This window comes from Gambusia affinis, linkage group LG15 (assembly GCF_019740435.1).
Source record: "Gambusia affinis linkage group LG15, SWU_Gaff_1.0, whole genome shotgun sequence".
NCBI lineage: Eukaryota > Metazoa > Chordata > Actinopteri > Cyprinodontiformes > Poeciliidae > Gambusia > Gambusia affinis.
The window spans coordinates 24,270,194-24,287,194 of NC_057882.1; the positions used below are offsets into that span (position 1 = coordinate 24,270,194).

Here is a 17,001-nt window from a genome sequence, read left to right on the forward strand (position 1 = left end):
CCCCGCTCATAAGTGTTCATTTGAAAGTCTCCATGCACAAACTGAATTAATAGCAAAGCGTATAAAAACACATAAAATCAGTGGGTTTTTTTGGTCGTCTTCTCACAGTTTTTCATATTTTAGTGAATATTAACAGAAAGTTGCAGGACATTTGTCTTGCAAATAAATTTGGGTCATTGTTACAAGAATTAACAAGTTTCAACTGAAAGATAAGATTTTAGCTCTACTTTTTCTTCAGCTGGTTTTTCATTTCTGGGTTTGAATTGTAAGAGTTTACAAGTAGACCAGTGGCTCCCTCTTGTGGCTGCTCATGCACACTGCCTGTATGAAACAATCCAGTCTTCCATTTTGTGGATATGTTAAAGTTCTTCCTGGGCTTCTCAAATTAAATTCCTCAAATTAAATGTGGCATTTTATAAAACAGGTGATTAAACAGACGAGCTTTATTTACTTTACCCCCTATCACTAACGCTTGATTTACTTTTTTTTATTGCTCCAACTTCTATATTTCACTGTTTTTATTTATAATTTCAAAAGGCCAATCAGCCATTTATTCACTTTATTTTCTTTATTGTTTAATTGTTTTTCAGTTAATTTTTGAGGCGCAGCACACCCATCCACACACGACCATGGATTTGTCCTCCATCACCATACCAACGACCACATCTGTGTTTTCTTTTTTTGTTTGTTTGTTTTTCTTTGTCTTGTTTTGACATTCCATCTTGACATTGTGCACATGGACCTAAGACACTGAGGATGATGATGATGGTGAAGCCACAGGAGAGAAAAAGAGTGAAAGATGGTGAGAGAGAGAAATATTCACGTCCATCAGTGGCCATCTCATTGATTCAGGATCTTTCTATGTGATTGTTGGACATTTTTTAAATAAATATATTTGTTTATTTTAATTTTTTTTGTTGTTTTAAATATTTCTGTATCTTTTCTTTCCTCATTAGCCACCCAAACTGATTAAATCTTGTCAAGCATTGTCATTTCGTGGTACTACAATTTTGGAAATATGGGCAAAATATGTATTTAAAGAAAATATAAAATATAAGGGGCACCCAGTTTTTATAGGCCTGATGTTCAAATCAAAGATTAAAAGGTCCTCAACTTTTTAGAAAATGTATGACCCATTTAAAATATTCAGAGGTAATTTGTCTTTTTGTAACCCTGAGGAATTAGTTTAGTATAATCAGTCCCTCATTAGTGAATAATACATTAAAATCTTAGCGTGTCAAGCAATAACTGAGTACCTGCACTTAGAGGTACTGACAACTTAACATGTAGTCCTACGTCTTAAAACCTATGCAATATTCTAGTGCTGTAAGTCAGTTAATGTATGTGAATATTTTCTTGAGCTTTCCAAGCTTCCAGTAATATGCAAATATGTACTAGTTTTTAATATGATTAATGAATATGATGCAAGAAGCCCATTAAAGTGTGTACATTATTTGTGAGTGACTTAACTATTGTAAACCTTGCGTGATCGTTTTGTTACGCCAGTGGAATCACGACTATGAAGCCAGTAAACATTTAAGCCTCAACTCGCTGTAGGAGAGTTTACGCTCAGACATGGAGAAGAGAGCAGCTGTATTTACTGTCTGTTGATGCAAATAAATGCAAACCCTCCCTCCGAAATGTGAAGCCTCTCTGTGCTCTGATTTGTTTGTCTGCATTTACTCCTGGGAGATGAGGAAGGTGGTGAAACATGGGCAGGTAAAGACGCATTCATCGCGTCTGCAACCAAAACAGCTGTCAGATGGAGGCGATTTGGAACTGAAGCAGCTGCATGATGTTTGCTCAGCGTGTTGCTTTTTCTAACTCAACACTGTGTTGCTACACTGTGTGGTTTCTCTGTTTGCTAAAGGTGGAGTGCAGTAGCAAAAAGGAGAAGTACAGAGCCTTGAAAAACTGAAGCATTTTGTCATTTATTTCACTGTATGTTCTATATTTATAATAGTTTTTTCAGATAAGTCTAAAATACATGGCATGGTATTCAGATAATAATTTGTAAAACCATCTCTCAGCGTTGCACATCTAAAGAATGACACTTTTGCCCTTTCTTTGCAAAGTAGAACCAGCTCATTCTGTGAACATCAATTTTAAGATCTTGCCACAGATTCGTTTACATTTTAGCTTGGACTTTAACTGGACCCTTTTAGCACATTAATGTGCTTTGAACAAACTGGTCCCTTGTTGCTCTAGTGGTATATTTAAGGACTTTGTCCTCCTAAATGGTGAACCTTTACCCCATTTTAAGACTAGAAGGTTTTTCCTTCAGAAACTTTCTGTGTTCCCTTAAACCCTGCCCAGTTTCCTTGTGCTTTTTGGCATGGTGCTTCCACCACCATTTGTCTCATTGATTGCAAAACTATCTGCAGTTTCAAGATCCTCTCACATTAGGAATAAAAATGTGCCTAGCTTTTCCTTTTAACAGCATGATCTGTGAAACAAATTTTTAAATGCTTGATTTTGTGCAAAGATCTTTTTCAGATTTAGAAACTCTTTGGGATATCTTTGATCCATTCTCTGTCTCTACCTGGAGTACTTCAGTAATTCTTTAAAACGGACTGAGGAAGTCACACCACAGTAATACAGATTCTCTGTTTATGTGAATCTCTTGCCAAGTCTATTATTATTCTGTGCACCACCTGCAGGGCTGACTGGATTTCTTCCAGCAGCACAATATGTTCACAGCTCTATGTCGTGTCCTTTAAAGCACCAGGACACTGTGCTAACAAAGCTGAGTGATAATCACTGACGTTCTACAGCAGCTGCAGCTTTCTGCTGCCGTAACGCGTTTCATGGTTTGCTGCAAAATGGAAAGTTAATCCCAGGTGAAGCCACATCCTCGTGATTCCACAATGTTTCAGACCGCAATTAGCTTGATAAAATACCTTAAGAAGATATTAAACTTTCTGAATACTCTGTAAAAGACAGTTTTTTAAACTTTCTTATTGTAAAGGGAATTATAAGAACTTTTTTGATTTTATTTTATGATATAACACACAGGGGGTGGTGGCTAAAAAAACAGTTCATAATCAATCCAATAACTTTTAAAGCAGCATTCAGTCTATAAAAAGGAGCAAAAAGAAAAAAACAAATGAGGTTTGGCCTTAAATAGTTTATCACTTACTGCATGTCTATGTGATAGTGCAGCCACTAGTGTTATTACTGAGTATTGTAATTTAACATGGCTGTACACAGACTTCTGATTTCTACAGTCCTATTCTGCTGTAAAGGACTGTTTGACAGTTTTTGCTCATCTCCAGTTTGAAGGTTTAATTTACTTAAACTGGTCAGTCCTGAAATTAAATATCTTCAATTCTAAACTATTTAAAAATTCTGAAGAGCATTAAGCTTTGGCATTAGAATCCCATTAGATAAAGACAATAATACATTTGCAATTGTTTAAGATAAAAGGTGTCATTCATGCAAAAATCACTACTCTTAACCTGCTATTTTAACTTCCTGTGGCAGCCAGCTGTACTGCAGTTATAATGCCAGCTTAAATGGGAACTTGGAAAAAGCTAATATTTGGAATCCACTGTGTTACTCTTGTCTCGTGGCATAGAAGCTAACATTTTTATTTCAATTTGCTCAAGACAAAAACTCCAGTTTAGAATGGGAACATATTTATAGAAAAATGAAGTGAAATTCCCCCACTGAGGAGTTCCCAAACTCTTAAGTATTAAGAAACTGACTAAATATTAACCATAAATTACACCATAACTGTACTATTTGTTACAATACCTTAAATATGACCATTCCATTCCTGAACAAAGGCTGGGAGAAATCAATTGAGTTTGATTTTCTTCAGATTTATACAACGGTGTTGGCAAGTAAGCACTTTCTTCAACCCACTTCTATTCTTTGAGATTGACAAACCAAACATTTGACCCTTCAAAATTTTTAAAGTTGTAGTTTATTTGTGGTAAAAAAAAACCAAACATATGATATAGCTGCCTTAGCACACAAATAAAAATGTGAAACATCTTTAAGGTTTAGAAAACAGAAATTAGTTCACATTGCAGACATTATTGCTGAGTATTCAGTGTCTTTGAGCTTCAGAGCTTTGGCAGAGGAGACACAATGTCCATTCAGAAACAACATAAAATGTTGTTCAAATGGCCACATTTTTCAAAATACTTTGATAAAGTAAAGCTCATGGCACTGGCTAATCTCTGCCTGATTAAATCAAAACATGTCACCTTGATCCCGAACTTCAGTCACGCATTACTTGTGCTCTCACACTGAATGCACTTACAAAATACCATAAGATTAATCGCCTTTTGTCAATCTAGTGTTGAACTAATCTCCCAAAAGGTGCTCATATTTGATATGTAATGACAGTTGCATGAAGGAAATACATGTTGCAGCATAAAATACTAAAAACATTTGCATAATTTAGTAAAACAAAGGAAAGCTTATATGTGTAAAAGGTTGCGTTTGTAAATAAGGTAAATAAAACATGTTAAGTACAAGTAAGTTTTATATATACACATAAAAAAAAACAAAGGCTGGAAAAATATATTTGTAAAAAGCTTAACTTTATCTTAAAGTGCTTTGTGGCTCTGGAGAGAAACCTGAGCACCAAGATGCCTCACATTAAAATCCTAAACCAGGATTAAGACAAAACTGAAAATAAAACTCCTTTCATCTAACGTATTGAAACAGTTCGGCTGATATGCAAAACCAAACCTCTCTGAAGAGAAACATTTATGTTTCTTTACAGTTAAGCTTATTAAATCCTCCTCAGTTCCCCCAAATGTCACAGCAAAATAAGAGTTAGCTGGTACCCAAATCCACATTCAATGTGGCTGAAGAGAAAAGCAGAAGAGGAGCTAAAACTAAATAACTAGCTTGTAAATCAGTAACCTGGAATCACAAAGCCTGTAAAAGCTGGATTGACATCCTGCTAGTTGCCAGCAGGGTGCAGTGGCGGGCAGGGAGACACACCTTTCTGCTCAATTTCAAACATTTCCTCTATTTCGCTCTCCTCGTTATACAAACGCCTGAAACCGTCATAGTAGTCATCCAATTCCCTTTGCTCTCTGGCGCCACGCCCCCTTCTGGCCGCCATGTGGCGCTGCGAGGGGCTCCAGAGCTGCTGCTGCTTCTCCTGGATCTGGGAGCTGTCCAGGATGTACACAGCGTTGGCGGGCAGGGAGAACTCCATGCTGTGTAGAAACTCGTCTACAATCTCTTTGCAGTGGATGAACTCGGCACTGTCAACCTGGGAGGAGCAACACCACCGGAACAGGTTGAATGACGGCTCAGAGGTGATTTCTAAAGCGGCATCATGCGTGGGTTTTTATTTTTCAATCATTTAATTGGCCTCAAAGAATTAAAATACACAGCCTCTACACCTCCATTTAAATAAACTTAACTATTGTTTTTCTGGGTTAATTACAGAGGTTGGAGTTGCAGAGGAGGCTGTTTTAACCAAATATTTCATTTTGTTTTGCTTTTCTTTAAACAGGAAAGAACACATTTCTGCCATCTGGATGTACCAAATTGTGCCTCCTTATAAAAGATAAGCAGCAGACCTGCACATTATTTGACAATAATACTGTTAAACACTGTGATGTACGGGTTTGTTTTTCTTTTCCTCTCATTACCTGTGATTCCTGAACTCTGGACCTTTGGCATTTTGGACAACATCTTTGGTAACCAGTTTTAGCATCCACTGACATGAGACTGTCTAACTGGCTTGACATTAAAAACGCAACTTCTCAACACTTGCAGTGCATTAAACAATAAATTCACTCCAAACAGTCCTTTGCAATATTAACATTGCGTTTACGATACATTTGTAATTTATTGTGCAGCCCCAATGGGCAGAACCCTCAGCTATGACTAGCACATGTGGCAATGATGTGCAAAAATGCCTTTTATTCTAATAACATAATTTTACAAAAAATGTTTTAGAAAAATCCTGCCTTTAGATTTTATGATGGAAACAAAACAATTGCATTGAATTTTCTACCAAGTCATTCACAGTACGTATGACGTAAATGATGCCAATTTCTCTTATCCTTCCTTTAAAATGGGAAAGACAGGTGAACATGATGTCAAATAAGGCTGATATGTATTCATCTTTAAAAGTCAAAGCAAGAAAATAGCAACTTGGCTAAACCTTCCCAAACCTTCTGCAGTAGCACTCTTTAAAGTGAAGACGATTGTCCTTCAATTAAATAGAGGGTGCTCTATTTCCTTCACTACAATAAAAAAATAAAGCTGAAGTGTTTCTCAAAAACTGAATTTCCTACAAATTGAAGTGTTAGATTTTGCACTATTAATTATTTCATCACAAGTTTTTCTGGAACTCAGCTCAATATTTAAACGCATTCCTGAGAGCGGCAACGATTTACACCATGGATTAATCTCCCACTGGGCCTAAGCTGCTCTCTTACCTGCGCTTTTTTCAGTAGGTCGGTGAAGACAGAGAACCAGTCCGGAGTGAGCGCCTCCAGCTCCAAAGTGATGATGGCCAAGGCCAGCGTGGAGCCCTTGAACTGCCAGAGCTGGTGGCAGGCCATACAGTGCTGCACCTGCCTGGTCCACAACGCCGCCTGGAAGCCTGAGGGGGGCGTCTTCTGATGCCCAGGCTTCACAGGGATTGCACCAGCAATCGCCCCGGGGTCCATGCTGGAACCGAGACTAAAGGACGGAGCCAGGTGGGGATGGCCCGAGATGAGAAGGGCATGGAACTGGGAGCAACGAGGACAAAGACAAAATGTTAGCATTATGTCATTTTCAGTCCTTCTTTAGCCACCTCATTATGATTATTACTATAAAAACCCTTTGATCCAGTTAGCCTAAACTTAAATCTCCTGTCAGTTTACAGTTGGGGATTTTGTAGTCCTCCCAAATTGTTTGTAGAGGGTCAGTCCAGCAACTGTTCATCTCGCCCCTTTAGAAATCTCCCATTCTGTCTCATGGCCATCCTGTTTGTTTTGTGTTGTCTGTGCAGTGCTCCTCTGTGTTCTCGATTGTGTGCAGACAGTATAAAACCTATCCTTGTTGGGATCATAGTGTGAAAAAAAAAACATTCTTCCTTTGCTCAGTGAGTCAAACAGCTTGGGTAACATTTCTTTCAAGCAAAAGGATTTGGAACTCATTTGGTTTACAAGAGAGGAGTTTTTGTTATCTCATATCATGTATTTCCTTTATTAATACATTCATGTTGTGCTTTAGTTGTCTCTAGCAGAAATAAGCCATGTTTTTAAAAGAAAGTGGAATTGCACTGGGAGGTAAATTCAGTATCGTTGTGCCAAATGAAATGAAGCTGAACTAAAACTATCTGAAAATCCTCCATTTCTCTGATTATATATAAACAATTTGGCTTTAAAGGATTCATCCACACATGATGGCTGTTCTTCGCCACCATCCAGCTGAACGGACCTCTGATTTTATTTAGATGCACATCAACTTTAATGGCGAATCTGTGAATCTCTGTAAATTTATCCCTATCATCATGTCATGGTGGAGAGTCTGTGACAAATCGCTGTTTTGTACGTAACAGAAAATAACTGTTCAGTATTTAAAAAGGGAATGCAAAGTAATTTCTTCAGGGCAGATGTTTACAGTATCGATGTGAAATATTTAAAGTAAAAGTTATTTAAAATATATTTATTTAAAGTAAAAGAGAAAAAAAAATCTTTATTTTATTATAGTTTTGTTATATTATGGCTCTTTATTTTAGAAGTCCTGGATTTTGTATTATCCACAGTAACTCAAATTCAGATCCTGAAATGTAACAGAGGGTTTGGAGTTTGGGAGATGAATCCGCTTCTCGATGAAAGGTTTTACGGTTTGTGGCTTTATGGAAAAATATGTCTAAAGTGTTTGCAGACAAATCCAGCGCTATTGCTGAAGGAATGTAAGTTTTCCCTGTCGGAGAATGAGACTGAAACTAACTGGGAATGATATATGACTGAAAGGTTGATTTAGCAGAAAATGGTAATCAAGATTTGTATCAAAAGGAGTCGTCTCATTGTAGCACAGTGTGGTCAATATTACAAACTGGCCTGTATTCATAATGCATTCAGCACTGGGCTCAAAGCTGTTGCTCTCTGGGGGATTTAAGGTGCCTTGCAGAAGTATTCATATCCCTTGAACTTCAACGTATGTCATTGGGATTCTTTGTGACTACGTATAAGGAAATGACTACTTTCAATGTAAAGTCTAATTGTGAAGATGAAGGAAAATTATGGTTTGCAATTAAAGCTGTAACTTTAATGCATCTACCAACTTTGCAATCTGATATTTCTGCTTATTCTTTGCTAAATAGACCAGCCAGTTTGGTGTCTAGCTATAAATGATCAATTAGATTCAGTGTTGGACTGAATTGGTTGTAGTTTAGGTTTTATTCACAGTTTCAGGTCTGTTGAAGCCTCCAGCTGGTTTTCTTCTAGCATTGGCCTGTATTTGACTTTCTCTCAGTTTCCCTGCCCCCACTGAAGAAACAAAAAACAAAACACACTCAGCATGATGCTGCCACCTCTATGTTTCACAGTTCAGACAGTATGTTCAGACTGGTGTTCAGGGTTAAATAATGGTTTGCATGTAAATAATATGTTTGAGAGTATAAGTGTCAAATGTACTTCTCAAATTTTTATTAGTTCTGTAGTTATTATAGTTATTGGTTCTGTTATTGATTCGTGGACACACAAAATCCAGAAAAACAATGTAAAGTTCAAGTAATAAGGACACTTTTGCAAGGCTCTGCTTTTATCTTGAACTCAAATTAAGAAGTCGTGCTCATTATTAACCATCTTCAGATTAATTCTGTTTAACCTTAAAAGCCTTATGAAAACAGCAGCAGGCCCAGGTGTGTTTGTCTGTTGGTAATTCAATCAGTGGGTTCTGCTTTGGGCAATGATTTTTAGATGATGGGGTACAGATCCAAGCTGTAGACCTAAAAAAATAAACATGATAAACCTGTTTAACACAGTAAAACCACACTATGTTGTAAACTGCAGTGTTTGTGCTGCATGAGGTCTGGAAGCCCAGACAAGATCAGCTCATCCAACCCGCCATCTGGTGGCGACAGGGTTTATATTTCCACAATATGGCTGCAGAAAAGTCAGAAGTGCCTTGGCCCAATGCACAGCAGGCATGCTTTGTGGGTAGCTTGCAAATGCATTCTTGAAATTTGGAACAAAATGTTTTGCTGCATCCATTTGGTATTAAAAGAATACAATATTTCTGAAAGAAGCTGTTATTGTGTCAGAAAACAGATTTGCTGGTTTTTTATACCAACAAATGTTTGCTTTTGCGACTAACACAATTAGAACCCGTTTTTACTTGAAGTTATAATTCATCAGAAGGTGGGAAATCTAACAATCTCCCATCAGATTTTCTGTCTTGAAGTTTGCATATCAATCAGAAGTAGAAATGTAGTTTGTAATTCTAATCACAGGCACATGACATCCAGTTAAATAAATGCACAATGTAACCTAGGACCAACCCTTAAATGTGGAACAGAGAATCTTGAAGCATGATGGTTTGCAATGTCTGCTTTTTGTACTGCTTGTGTTTCACTGTAAGACCAAAAGTAACTGAGATGTTGAGGTCTAATGGGAAAAAAAAGAACTGTTAATTAATCTGCTGTTCTGTAAACTCACGATGTGAATGAAGTCGACCGGTGTTGCCGTGTACAGATCCCAGTGCAGCTTGTCCAGAATGATCCGCTCCATACGAAGAATCTCTGCTGTTGAAAAGTTGCATCCACTCCGCACCACCAGGTCTTTAACAGAACCAATAACCTGTTGCAAACAGACACCAACAGAAGCCAAATAAACATATTGTTTTGAAAATGTGTGAAGTCTTTGTGTTTCTATGAAAGAGGTTACCTCGTCTTCCTCGTTGATTTTGGCTGCCAGGACCAGGGAGGTAAAAGCGATGCATTTTAGGTATTTTCTCTGAGCCTTGGGGAAAAGAAAAGTGTCCATTTGGCTGTAGCTGCTGCCAAATGTGAAAATAATTGGACAAAACAAAATGTACGCCCTTGTAGACAAGGCTGCAGCCATTTACCTTGACAGTGGACAGCAGGCGGTTAAGGACACACACTCCCAACGCAAAAGTTTCTGGACAGAACTGAAACAGCCGGTTCATTTCTCCAATCCAAACGATCATTTGCTGGTGTTGGGACAAGGAGATGTCAGCACCCTGCCAGATAAAGAAAGGACAAGTATTGATCATTAACTGACAGGAAGGGAAAGATTGGTCACCATGACAATGGCCAGACATCATGCATTCTTTCACACACAGTAAAAAGAAAAAACAACAAAAAACTAAAAGTATCGCAGGAGTAGAGGGAATGCTCTTCAAAAGCAGATGGAAAGAAAATAAAGTCAAATCACCCAAACAATGAGTTCTTACATTAGTAGTGACTTTGCTGGCTTTTACTTGTAACTTCCTGACTGAACTAAATCTGTATCAACACACTGCTACCGATGGCTGGTGTTTAATGGCCGTAACAGGACGTGGGCTCCAAGTCACATTCTACTTAAGGCCCCCAACATCCATGGGCTGAACTTGCTGACTGGCACTAAAATTCAGTTCTTTGCATGTCTCAAGCAGAAACAACGGGATCTTTCCAAAATATTTACCAATAATTATGGTAATTATTACCATTAATGATGCCATTATAATGCTAATAATTATTAGCTCACCTGAATGCATCCATTTTTGAAGAGCGGGACCTTCCACAGACGAGCCTCTCTGAGCAGAGCAGCCTCCAGCAGGCCGAGCAGCCGGCGGCTCTCTGCAGCTACCGGGTTCTTCATTCCCTCCACAGCACAGGCCAGCCTGGACCCAGCGCTCACACACCTGACACAAACATCCCAGGGAGGTCACATTTACTTACACCGAACACAACTCTGTCCACGGCTAAATAATTAATGGCAATGGTAATTAATGCAATAAATTCATTTTCAAACTGTGTTGGTATTCATGTAAACATTAATAATTTATTAAATAAATACTTAAATGTGTGAATTACTACATTAAATTATATTCTAAAATCCTATGAATTTTTTTAAAATATTAATTTAGTAAATCTTTTGCTACAATCAAACAGAAGGCTCTGCACAGCCAAGTCTTCAGCCCTGCCAACTGACAGGCAGCGTCATTTTAGAAATGCGTATTAAATAAATAAATAGAAAAATTACCAGTTGAGCTTTGCATTTTATGAAAAATAGAAACATTCATATTCATTTAATTTAATGAATTTGTTATTTTAACTGTCCAAATAAACTATTATGCAATTTGATTAAAATGATTAATAATTTTATAGACGAATGCATTTATTTACTAGAATAATTTCCGATTTTATTTAAATTATAAAGATTTATTAACACCTAATTATTTATTGAACTAATGTACTTTAGGCATTCAGCAAATTACTACATGCATTATTTGAGATGCACTTTTCTTTCCACGTAAACATCGATTTTAATGCAGTTTACAAACGTAAGAACTGAGAGTTGACTCTTTGGAAGAATCATTGTGCATTTATATGTTCCATTATTGTAAAAATTCTGTAAATATAGATTGTTAACTCTTCAAAACATCCGAGTATGCAGCAGGAAATAAGATGCGCGCTGACTTTGTTCAAAAACAACGCCATTTTCAGAGTCTGCAGGCAGACATGAAGTGATGCAGCAGCGTTAATCCCCAAATTTAAAAGACAAAATTAGCCTAAATCTGCGGCGGGTGTATCACAACACGACTGAATTCTGGCGGAATAATAAAGTGCAGCTGCAGCAGCTTCCTGCACAGTTTCTCCTGCAAACAAAAGCATTTAGCTTCCTGTTATTTAGTTGACTCTCAGACAGCATTACCTCTTTGATTTCAGAAGCAGGCAGTGTCTTAGACGGCGGTTGCATTTATACGGTATTTTTTAATCAAACCATATTCACCGAAGACAACAAACCAGCAGTCAACAGTAGGATGGATCTGTTCGGAAAAACAATCTCGGAACAAAATGTATCTCGGAGAGCAGACGCATTATATCTTTATAATAACAAAAGTAAAACAAAGAGTAAAAGCGCAATAAAATTCCACAAAGCAGATGATAAAAAATAAAAGAATGCGAAAATAAAAAAAGAGCGCAAAAGAGGCAGGAAGCAGAGATCAGGAAGAATTGGGGACAAGCTGTGTTTTGAACGCTGCAGACTCCGCCCCCTTATGACGTCTCGTGAGCAGATTTGTGTTAGTGGGTCAGACGTGCGGGGCTTCACGCACAAAATGGTCGAGCTTTGTCTGGAAATGGAAGATCTCAGCAGTCTGTGCTTCTTTTGAAGCTGTTTGTTCAGATGCTGTTTTACAATAAACGCTGCTGTGACGCAGCGGCTGTTCTTCCTTTAGAAAAACCCAAACACTAAAAACTTGTTCTTAATCATTAAGTTGACCTGACCTTTTTACAGCCATGGAAACAAAGAAGTCAATAATTTCACCTTGTCACAACACACAAAACACATAATCTGTTTCTTTTAAAGTTCTGAAATAATTTAATCTTAAGAGTATGAAGATGGCGGCTTGTTTCCTTACTCATTATTCATTAAACAAAGATGTAGCCAAACAGTGAAAACAGACAGCGCTAATAAAATGATAATAATACTCCTTGAACCTTTTCATATTTTATTCACGATGCAGTCAAATACCTAAATGTATCTATATGTACGCACCATGAAGAAGAAACAGGATTCCTTGGTAACTAGAACTCAGTCATTACTTCTTTCTGTAGATTTGCTGCTGTGCTTTGGATCATGATCCTGCTGATGACCCAGTTTGCTCAAACTTTATTTTGTCTAGATTATATTTTTGGAACACAAAAAAAGTTTATGGTCAATCAAAACTAACTGCAAAATAAGCCCAAATCATCAGCTTACCACCACCGTGCTTTGCTTTGCTGATCTACTGTTTCCTTGTGACAGGCATGTAGTTTTGAGCTGATTGCAATGTCTCCAAATGTTGCAGCATCTCACCTTGTGGTGAGTTTGGTGGGATGTACCCTCCACTGAAACTTGTCAGCTGTCCTAACTGTTTGTAGATACTCTGTCACAGAATGATTACCTTTGGATAGTTTCAATCAATTAATCAATCAAATCTATTTGTATAGCACAGTTCAGCAGCAAGGCAGTTCAAAGTGCTTTACATCATAAAGGCAAAAATACAAAGTTGTAAAAATTCAAAATTAAAGTAAAAATTTTATTAAATTAAATAAAAGTTCAGAAATATTGATGAGATATTCTCTTATATACAAGAGAAGGGAACTCTTTCAGTGTCATAATTCTTTCCTGTTTCCCACTTTGTTAAATCATATCTTTGTTTCTTAATCACCCATTTCTATTTAACTCCTTCTTATTTTCATTTTGTACCTAAAGAAGACTATTTTGCACCTAATGCATTTAACAAGTTTGTATTTTTAATGAGTTCCTTCCAATCAATACATTTAATGTGATTATTTAGAAATATGTCTCGACTAGCCTTGCACATCTAGAGACAAAGATTGTTGCCCATTTTTTGCAGTTTTTCACTTTGAGTCAGATTAGATGGAGAGCATTCATTGGCTATACACTGTTATAAGCTATAAACTGTTTGCCAGTTTAGTGACTTCTCTAGGCAGTTGGATGCACTTGGTTTTATGTAGTGGTATTTGAGTAAAGAGAATTGAGTACAAATGGTTTTCTTGATGGTGAGAAATGTTTGAAATCTTTCTGTTTTACTTTAAATTTCTAAATTACTTTGTGTTAAACTTGTTCATAAAAACAAAAATAAAACACATTAACATTTTCAGGTATAACAAAGTAAAAGTTTAAAGGTTTAGGGTAAGTGGGGTTGTGTCTATGTCTGTGTAATTGAATGACAAATCGCATTGGAGCCAAATTGTTGCATTAGGCTTGTTTGTCATGAAGTTTCTTTCATCAACAGACTTTCTGAGTTTTCTGGCGCAACAAATCAAACAAACAGAAGAAAAGATTGCTGGTAGATTGGAGCGGTTCTGTTGTCAGTAATAAACCTGCTCTTATCCTAAACCCCAATCACATCCCTGCTGCTCTTATATCTCTGGCTTCATTCAATTTAGCACCAGCTCTAAGAAAAGAGACGACAGATGGTTGATTAAACTTTTTCTGTAGAAATAAAAGCAAAAGAAAGACTTTGAAAACAACACAACTACAAATGGATGCTTGATTAATGCGGAAAAATACAATTTTAAACCCTTTGTTATTCAGCCATCAACAAACTTTCTCAGTGTTTTGTCTCTTCTTTAGCTCTGCAATGAAAGCTGCCAAAGTAGATGATGATGAACATGCCCTTTGGCACAAAATGTTTATAGATGCCTGCATAATTCGTGTTTAGAATAAATGAAATTTTTTATTGACCAAATGTATTTGTATTTTAAGCAGAATAACAGAATCTCAGAGCTTGTCTGTACACAGTGAAACCTTCAATGTGGCCCAACTTTCTTTTTTTCTGGTGCTCTATAATTTCTTAGCCATGCAGACAATAATAATTTGCAGTGGCAATCTCAATTGAGCGAGTAATTTAAAGCTAAATAGTAAATCACTACATTTTGTTTTTCACTTCCATTTAAATCCTGTGAATGGCTTTGGACATTTGCTATTAGCACTCAAAATGTACAACTGGGATTGTGTAATTTAGGTTGATTGCAGCCCTTTGGATGGAGTGAAAGAATTGTCCATAATTGCTGTAACTCAGATTTATGTTAATATAGATCAATCTCAATAATTAGAATGTCATTGAAAAGCTCATTTGCAATTGAAAGTATTGACTTTTTCTTTTTTTATTACACTTAAGTGTTCCCAATCATCTTTTACAGGTAAATATGACTATTTGCAAATGTTTTGTTGGGTTATGTAGCAGAACAAGGATCCAAGCCATTCTAGCAAATTCACCTCTGAATGGCTGTATAAACAAAAGCAAAATTATGTCTTTTGAGTGGCCTAGTCAAAGATGCCATGACCGTACACAAGCTCTTCATGTTTGAATACGCTCCAATGTAGCAGAATTAAAATAACTCTGGGAAGAGGATTGAGCCAAAATTCTTCCATATCGATGTTAAAGACAGACAGCCAGTTATTGGAAATGTCATGGAGTTAATGCCACAGACAGTTTTTTACCCAAACTGAGCAACAGTCTTAAAGTGTCAGAGTTTGACTAATATCTGATGAATTCAAGTTATTCATCAGAGAACTTGAATTCATCACTTATCTCTACTCACTGTGGTAGAGGAAGACATTAGCATGTTCATTTCCTCTCTGTGTGCCTGCAAGCATCATCAGAGATAAATATTCAGAAATGGATCAGATTCCAGCTATAGTGTTAAAATATATCACCTACCGTGGGAAAGTATTTGCTTCCACTCTCAGCTGAAATTCACTGAGAAAAAGAGCTTCATTGTGTGTGAGCGGAGGTCATGGCAGGAATGCTGATAAGAAATGACGGTCGCAGCAGGCAGCAGCAGATCTGTGAGTTGACAGAGTGCAAAAAGCAGTGGGAACACACTGATTATGTTTCTGCATGAGGTCAGGTTGTGTTCGACTAAAGGGAAATTTATTTGTTCTTTACGCTCTGAGTCACTGGGATAGGACAGGTTTGTGTACATCATTTAGGCTCAAAAGGTTGAATAAACATATGGTGAGAGTTTTCTCCTTCAGTGTGCATATTCTCTCTATGTTTCAATTTTCTGCATCACCTCTGACCCGTACAAGGTTGTATATTAGTTTTCTCACTGGTTCTGGTAATTAGAAATGTCAGTGCTTTTCTGTCAGTGTGTGAAAATTAACTGAAAAGAAAACTGTTGGCATTAAAGGACTGGGTGGTAAAGCTCATCTTTACTGTCATTTTTTCCCTTGTATTGTAATTATGTTCTCTACAGATAAAAAAAAAAAAAGTCATGTTTTCATTTCGACTCTCCATATCTTGGATTTGGGTGAAATTGTGTCCAATTCCAAATAATTATTTTTTCTTTATATCCTACAGAAGAGAGGTGAGTTTAACACTAATTTATTGAAAATGTGAATAGAAAAATGAGTAAAACGTATCTGCTAAAGCTAAAATAAAATTGCAAAAGGACAAAATCCAAACTTAATGTATTTTTTAGTTAACACTCTATTCACACTTTGTTTGAAATGTCAGAAATCAATGACAAAATATGGTAACATGTCTCATGTGCAGTGAGGTCAGAATATCCGCGAGGCAGCTAAGTCTGACATCAGAACACTCACATAGCCTGAGGGTCCCTCTGCTTTCTCGGTGTGATTCTCTGAGAGAGAATCTACATGTTGAGCTTTTCTCAGTGAAGGTTGGAGGATGAGTCTGCTCCGATCAGTTTAACAGGACCATACAGAGCATCTGCGGTTCCCCTGGCTCTCTCCGTCTCTTCATGTGTCCGCTCTCCATCACATCGTAAATTAATGTCAGCCCTTAACCAACTTTGTCCTGTCAGGAGTGCTTTGTGCACTTGGCCGAGCACATTATGTTCCCAAAGTCACATCTAATCTCTGACTTTGATAACTGCCTGTTGGGCCAAACTGAAATGGATTTTCTTTGCCTTTTGGTCTTTAGAGGCCCCTTGCGATCTTCCACTGATATTTTAGGGATTTAGTGTTTAGATAGAATTAGGCTCCATTGGAATCTGCTCATAAAACTGTAAATGTATGTTCTGTAATTACATTTGACAAAACCATGGTCAATGTAATCTACATTTTCAGTCATTATGGGAGTGAAAGTAATTTTATATTTAGGATTTTAATTATATATATGAACTGCTCTTTTTTATAGTGTGATGTTTAAAGAACCTGCAACTTTAATCATTTTTTAAAATAATTCAGTGCACAAGTTGGAGTTTCAAGCTCCTGTTAATTCTTCAAAAAGAACTTTCCAGAACCTTGGTTAGTGTGATTCATCTATTCCACAATCACCTTTAATGTGAGTTTTGGAGAGTTAGCACCCATTTATCTT

The 17,001-nt window shown here is 37.0% G+C and overlaps 2 protein-coding genes across 3 annotated transcripts in view; one reads left to right on the plus strand and one right to left on the minus strand.

The window, feature by feature from the left end:
* sept8a (septin 8a) overlaps nucleotides 1–1,641 on the plus strand; it is a 30,551-nt gene extending 28,910 nt beyond the window's left edge. The window contains exon 12 of the mRNA XM_044141645.1: nucleotides 591–1,641. Within this exon, the coding sequence (XP_043997580.1) occupies nucleotides 591–594 (4 nt within the window). The 3' untranslated portion in view covers nucleotides 595–1,641. The remainder of the gene's footprint in view (nucleotides 1–590) is intronic.
* ccni2 (cyclin I family, member 2) lies at nucleotides 689–15,509 on the minus strand. Of its 2 annotated transcripts, none has more exons than XM_044141644.1 (7): nucleotides 15,379–15,509; nucleotides 10,686–10,842; nucleotides 10,045–10,179; nucleotides 9,864–9,938; nucleotides 9,636–9,776; nucleotides 6,420–6,716; nucleotides 689–5,239 (listed from the first exon to the last, which is right to left on the minus strand). In XM_044141644.1, the coding sequence occupies exons 2-7, from the start codon at nucleotides 10,797–10,799 to the stop codon at nucleotides 4,922–4,924; spliced, it is 1,080 nt and encodes a 359-aa protein (XP_043997579.1). In that variant the 5' UTR covers nucleotides 10,800–10,842; nucleotides 15,379–15,509; the 3' UTR covers nucleotides 689–4,921. The 2 variants fall into 2 exon arrangements, with proteins under 2 accessions (XP_043997579.1, XP_043997578.1); XM_044141643.1 differs by lacking the exon at nucleotides 15,379–15,509 and adding an exon at nucleotides 11,856–12,198.
* Between the last annotated feature and the right edge of the window lie 1,492 nt (nucleotides 15,510–17,001).

Coding starts and splice junctions, on each gene's coding strand:
- ccni2 (XM_044141644.1), bottom strand. CDS start 10,799: ATGAAGAACCCGGTAGCTGCAGAGAGCCGCCGGCTGCTCGGCCTGCTG. Junction 9,939..10,044: donor GCCTGCTGTCCACTGTCAAG/GTAAATGGCTGC, acceptor CTTTTCCCCAAG/GCTCAGAGAAAATACCTAAA. Junction 9,777..9,863: donor AAATCAACGAGGAAGACGAG/GTAACCTCTTTC, acceptor TGTTTGCAACAG/GTTATTGGTTCTGTTAAAGA.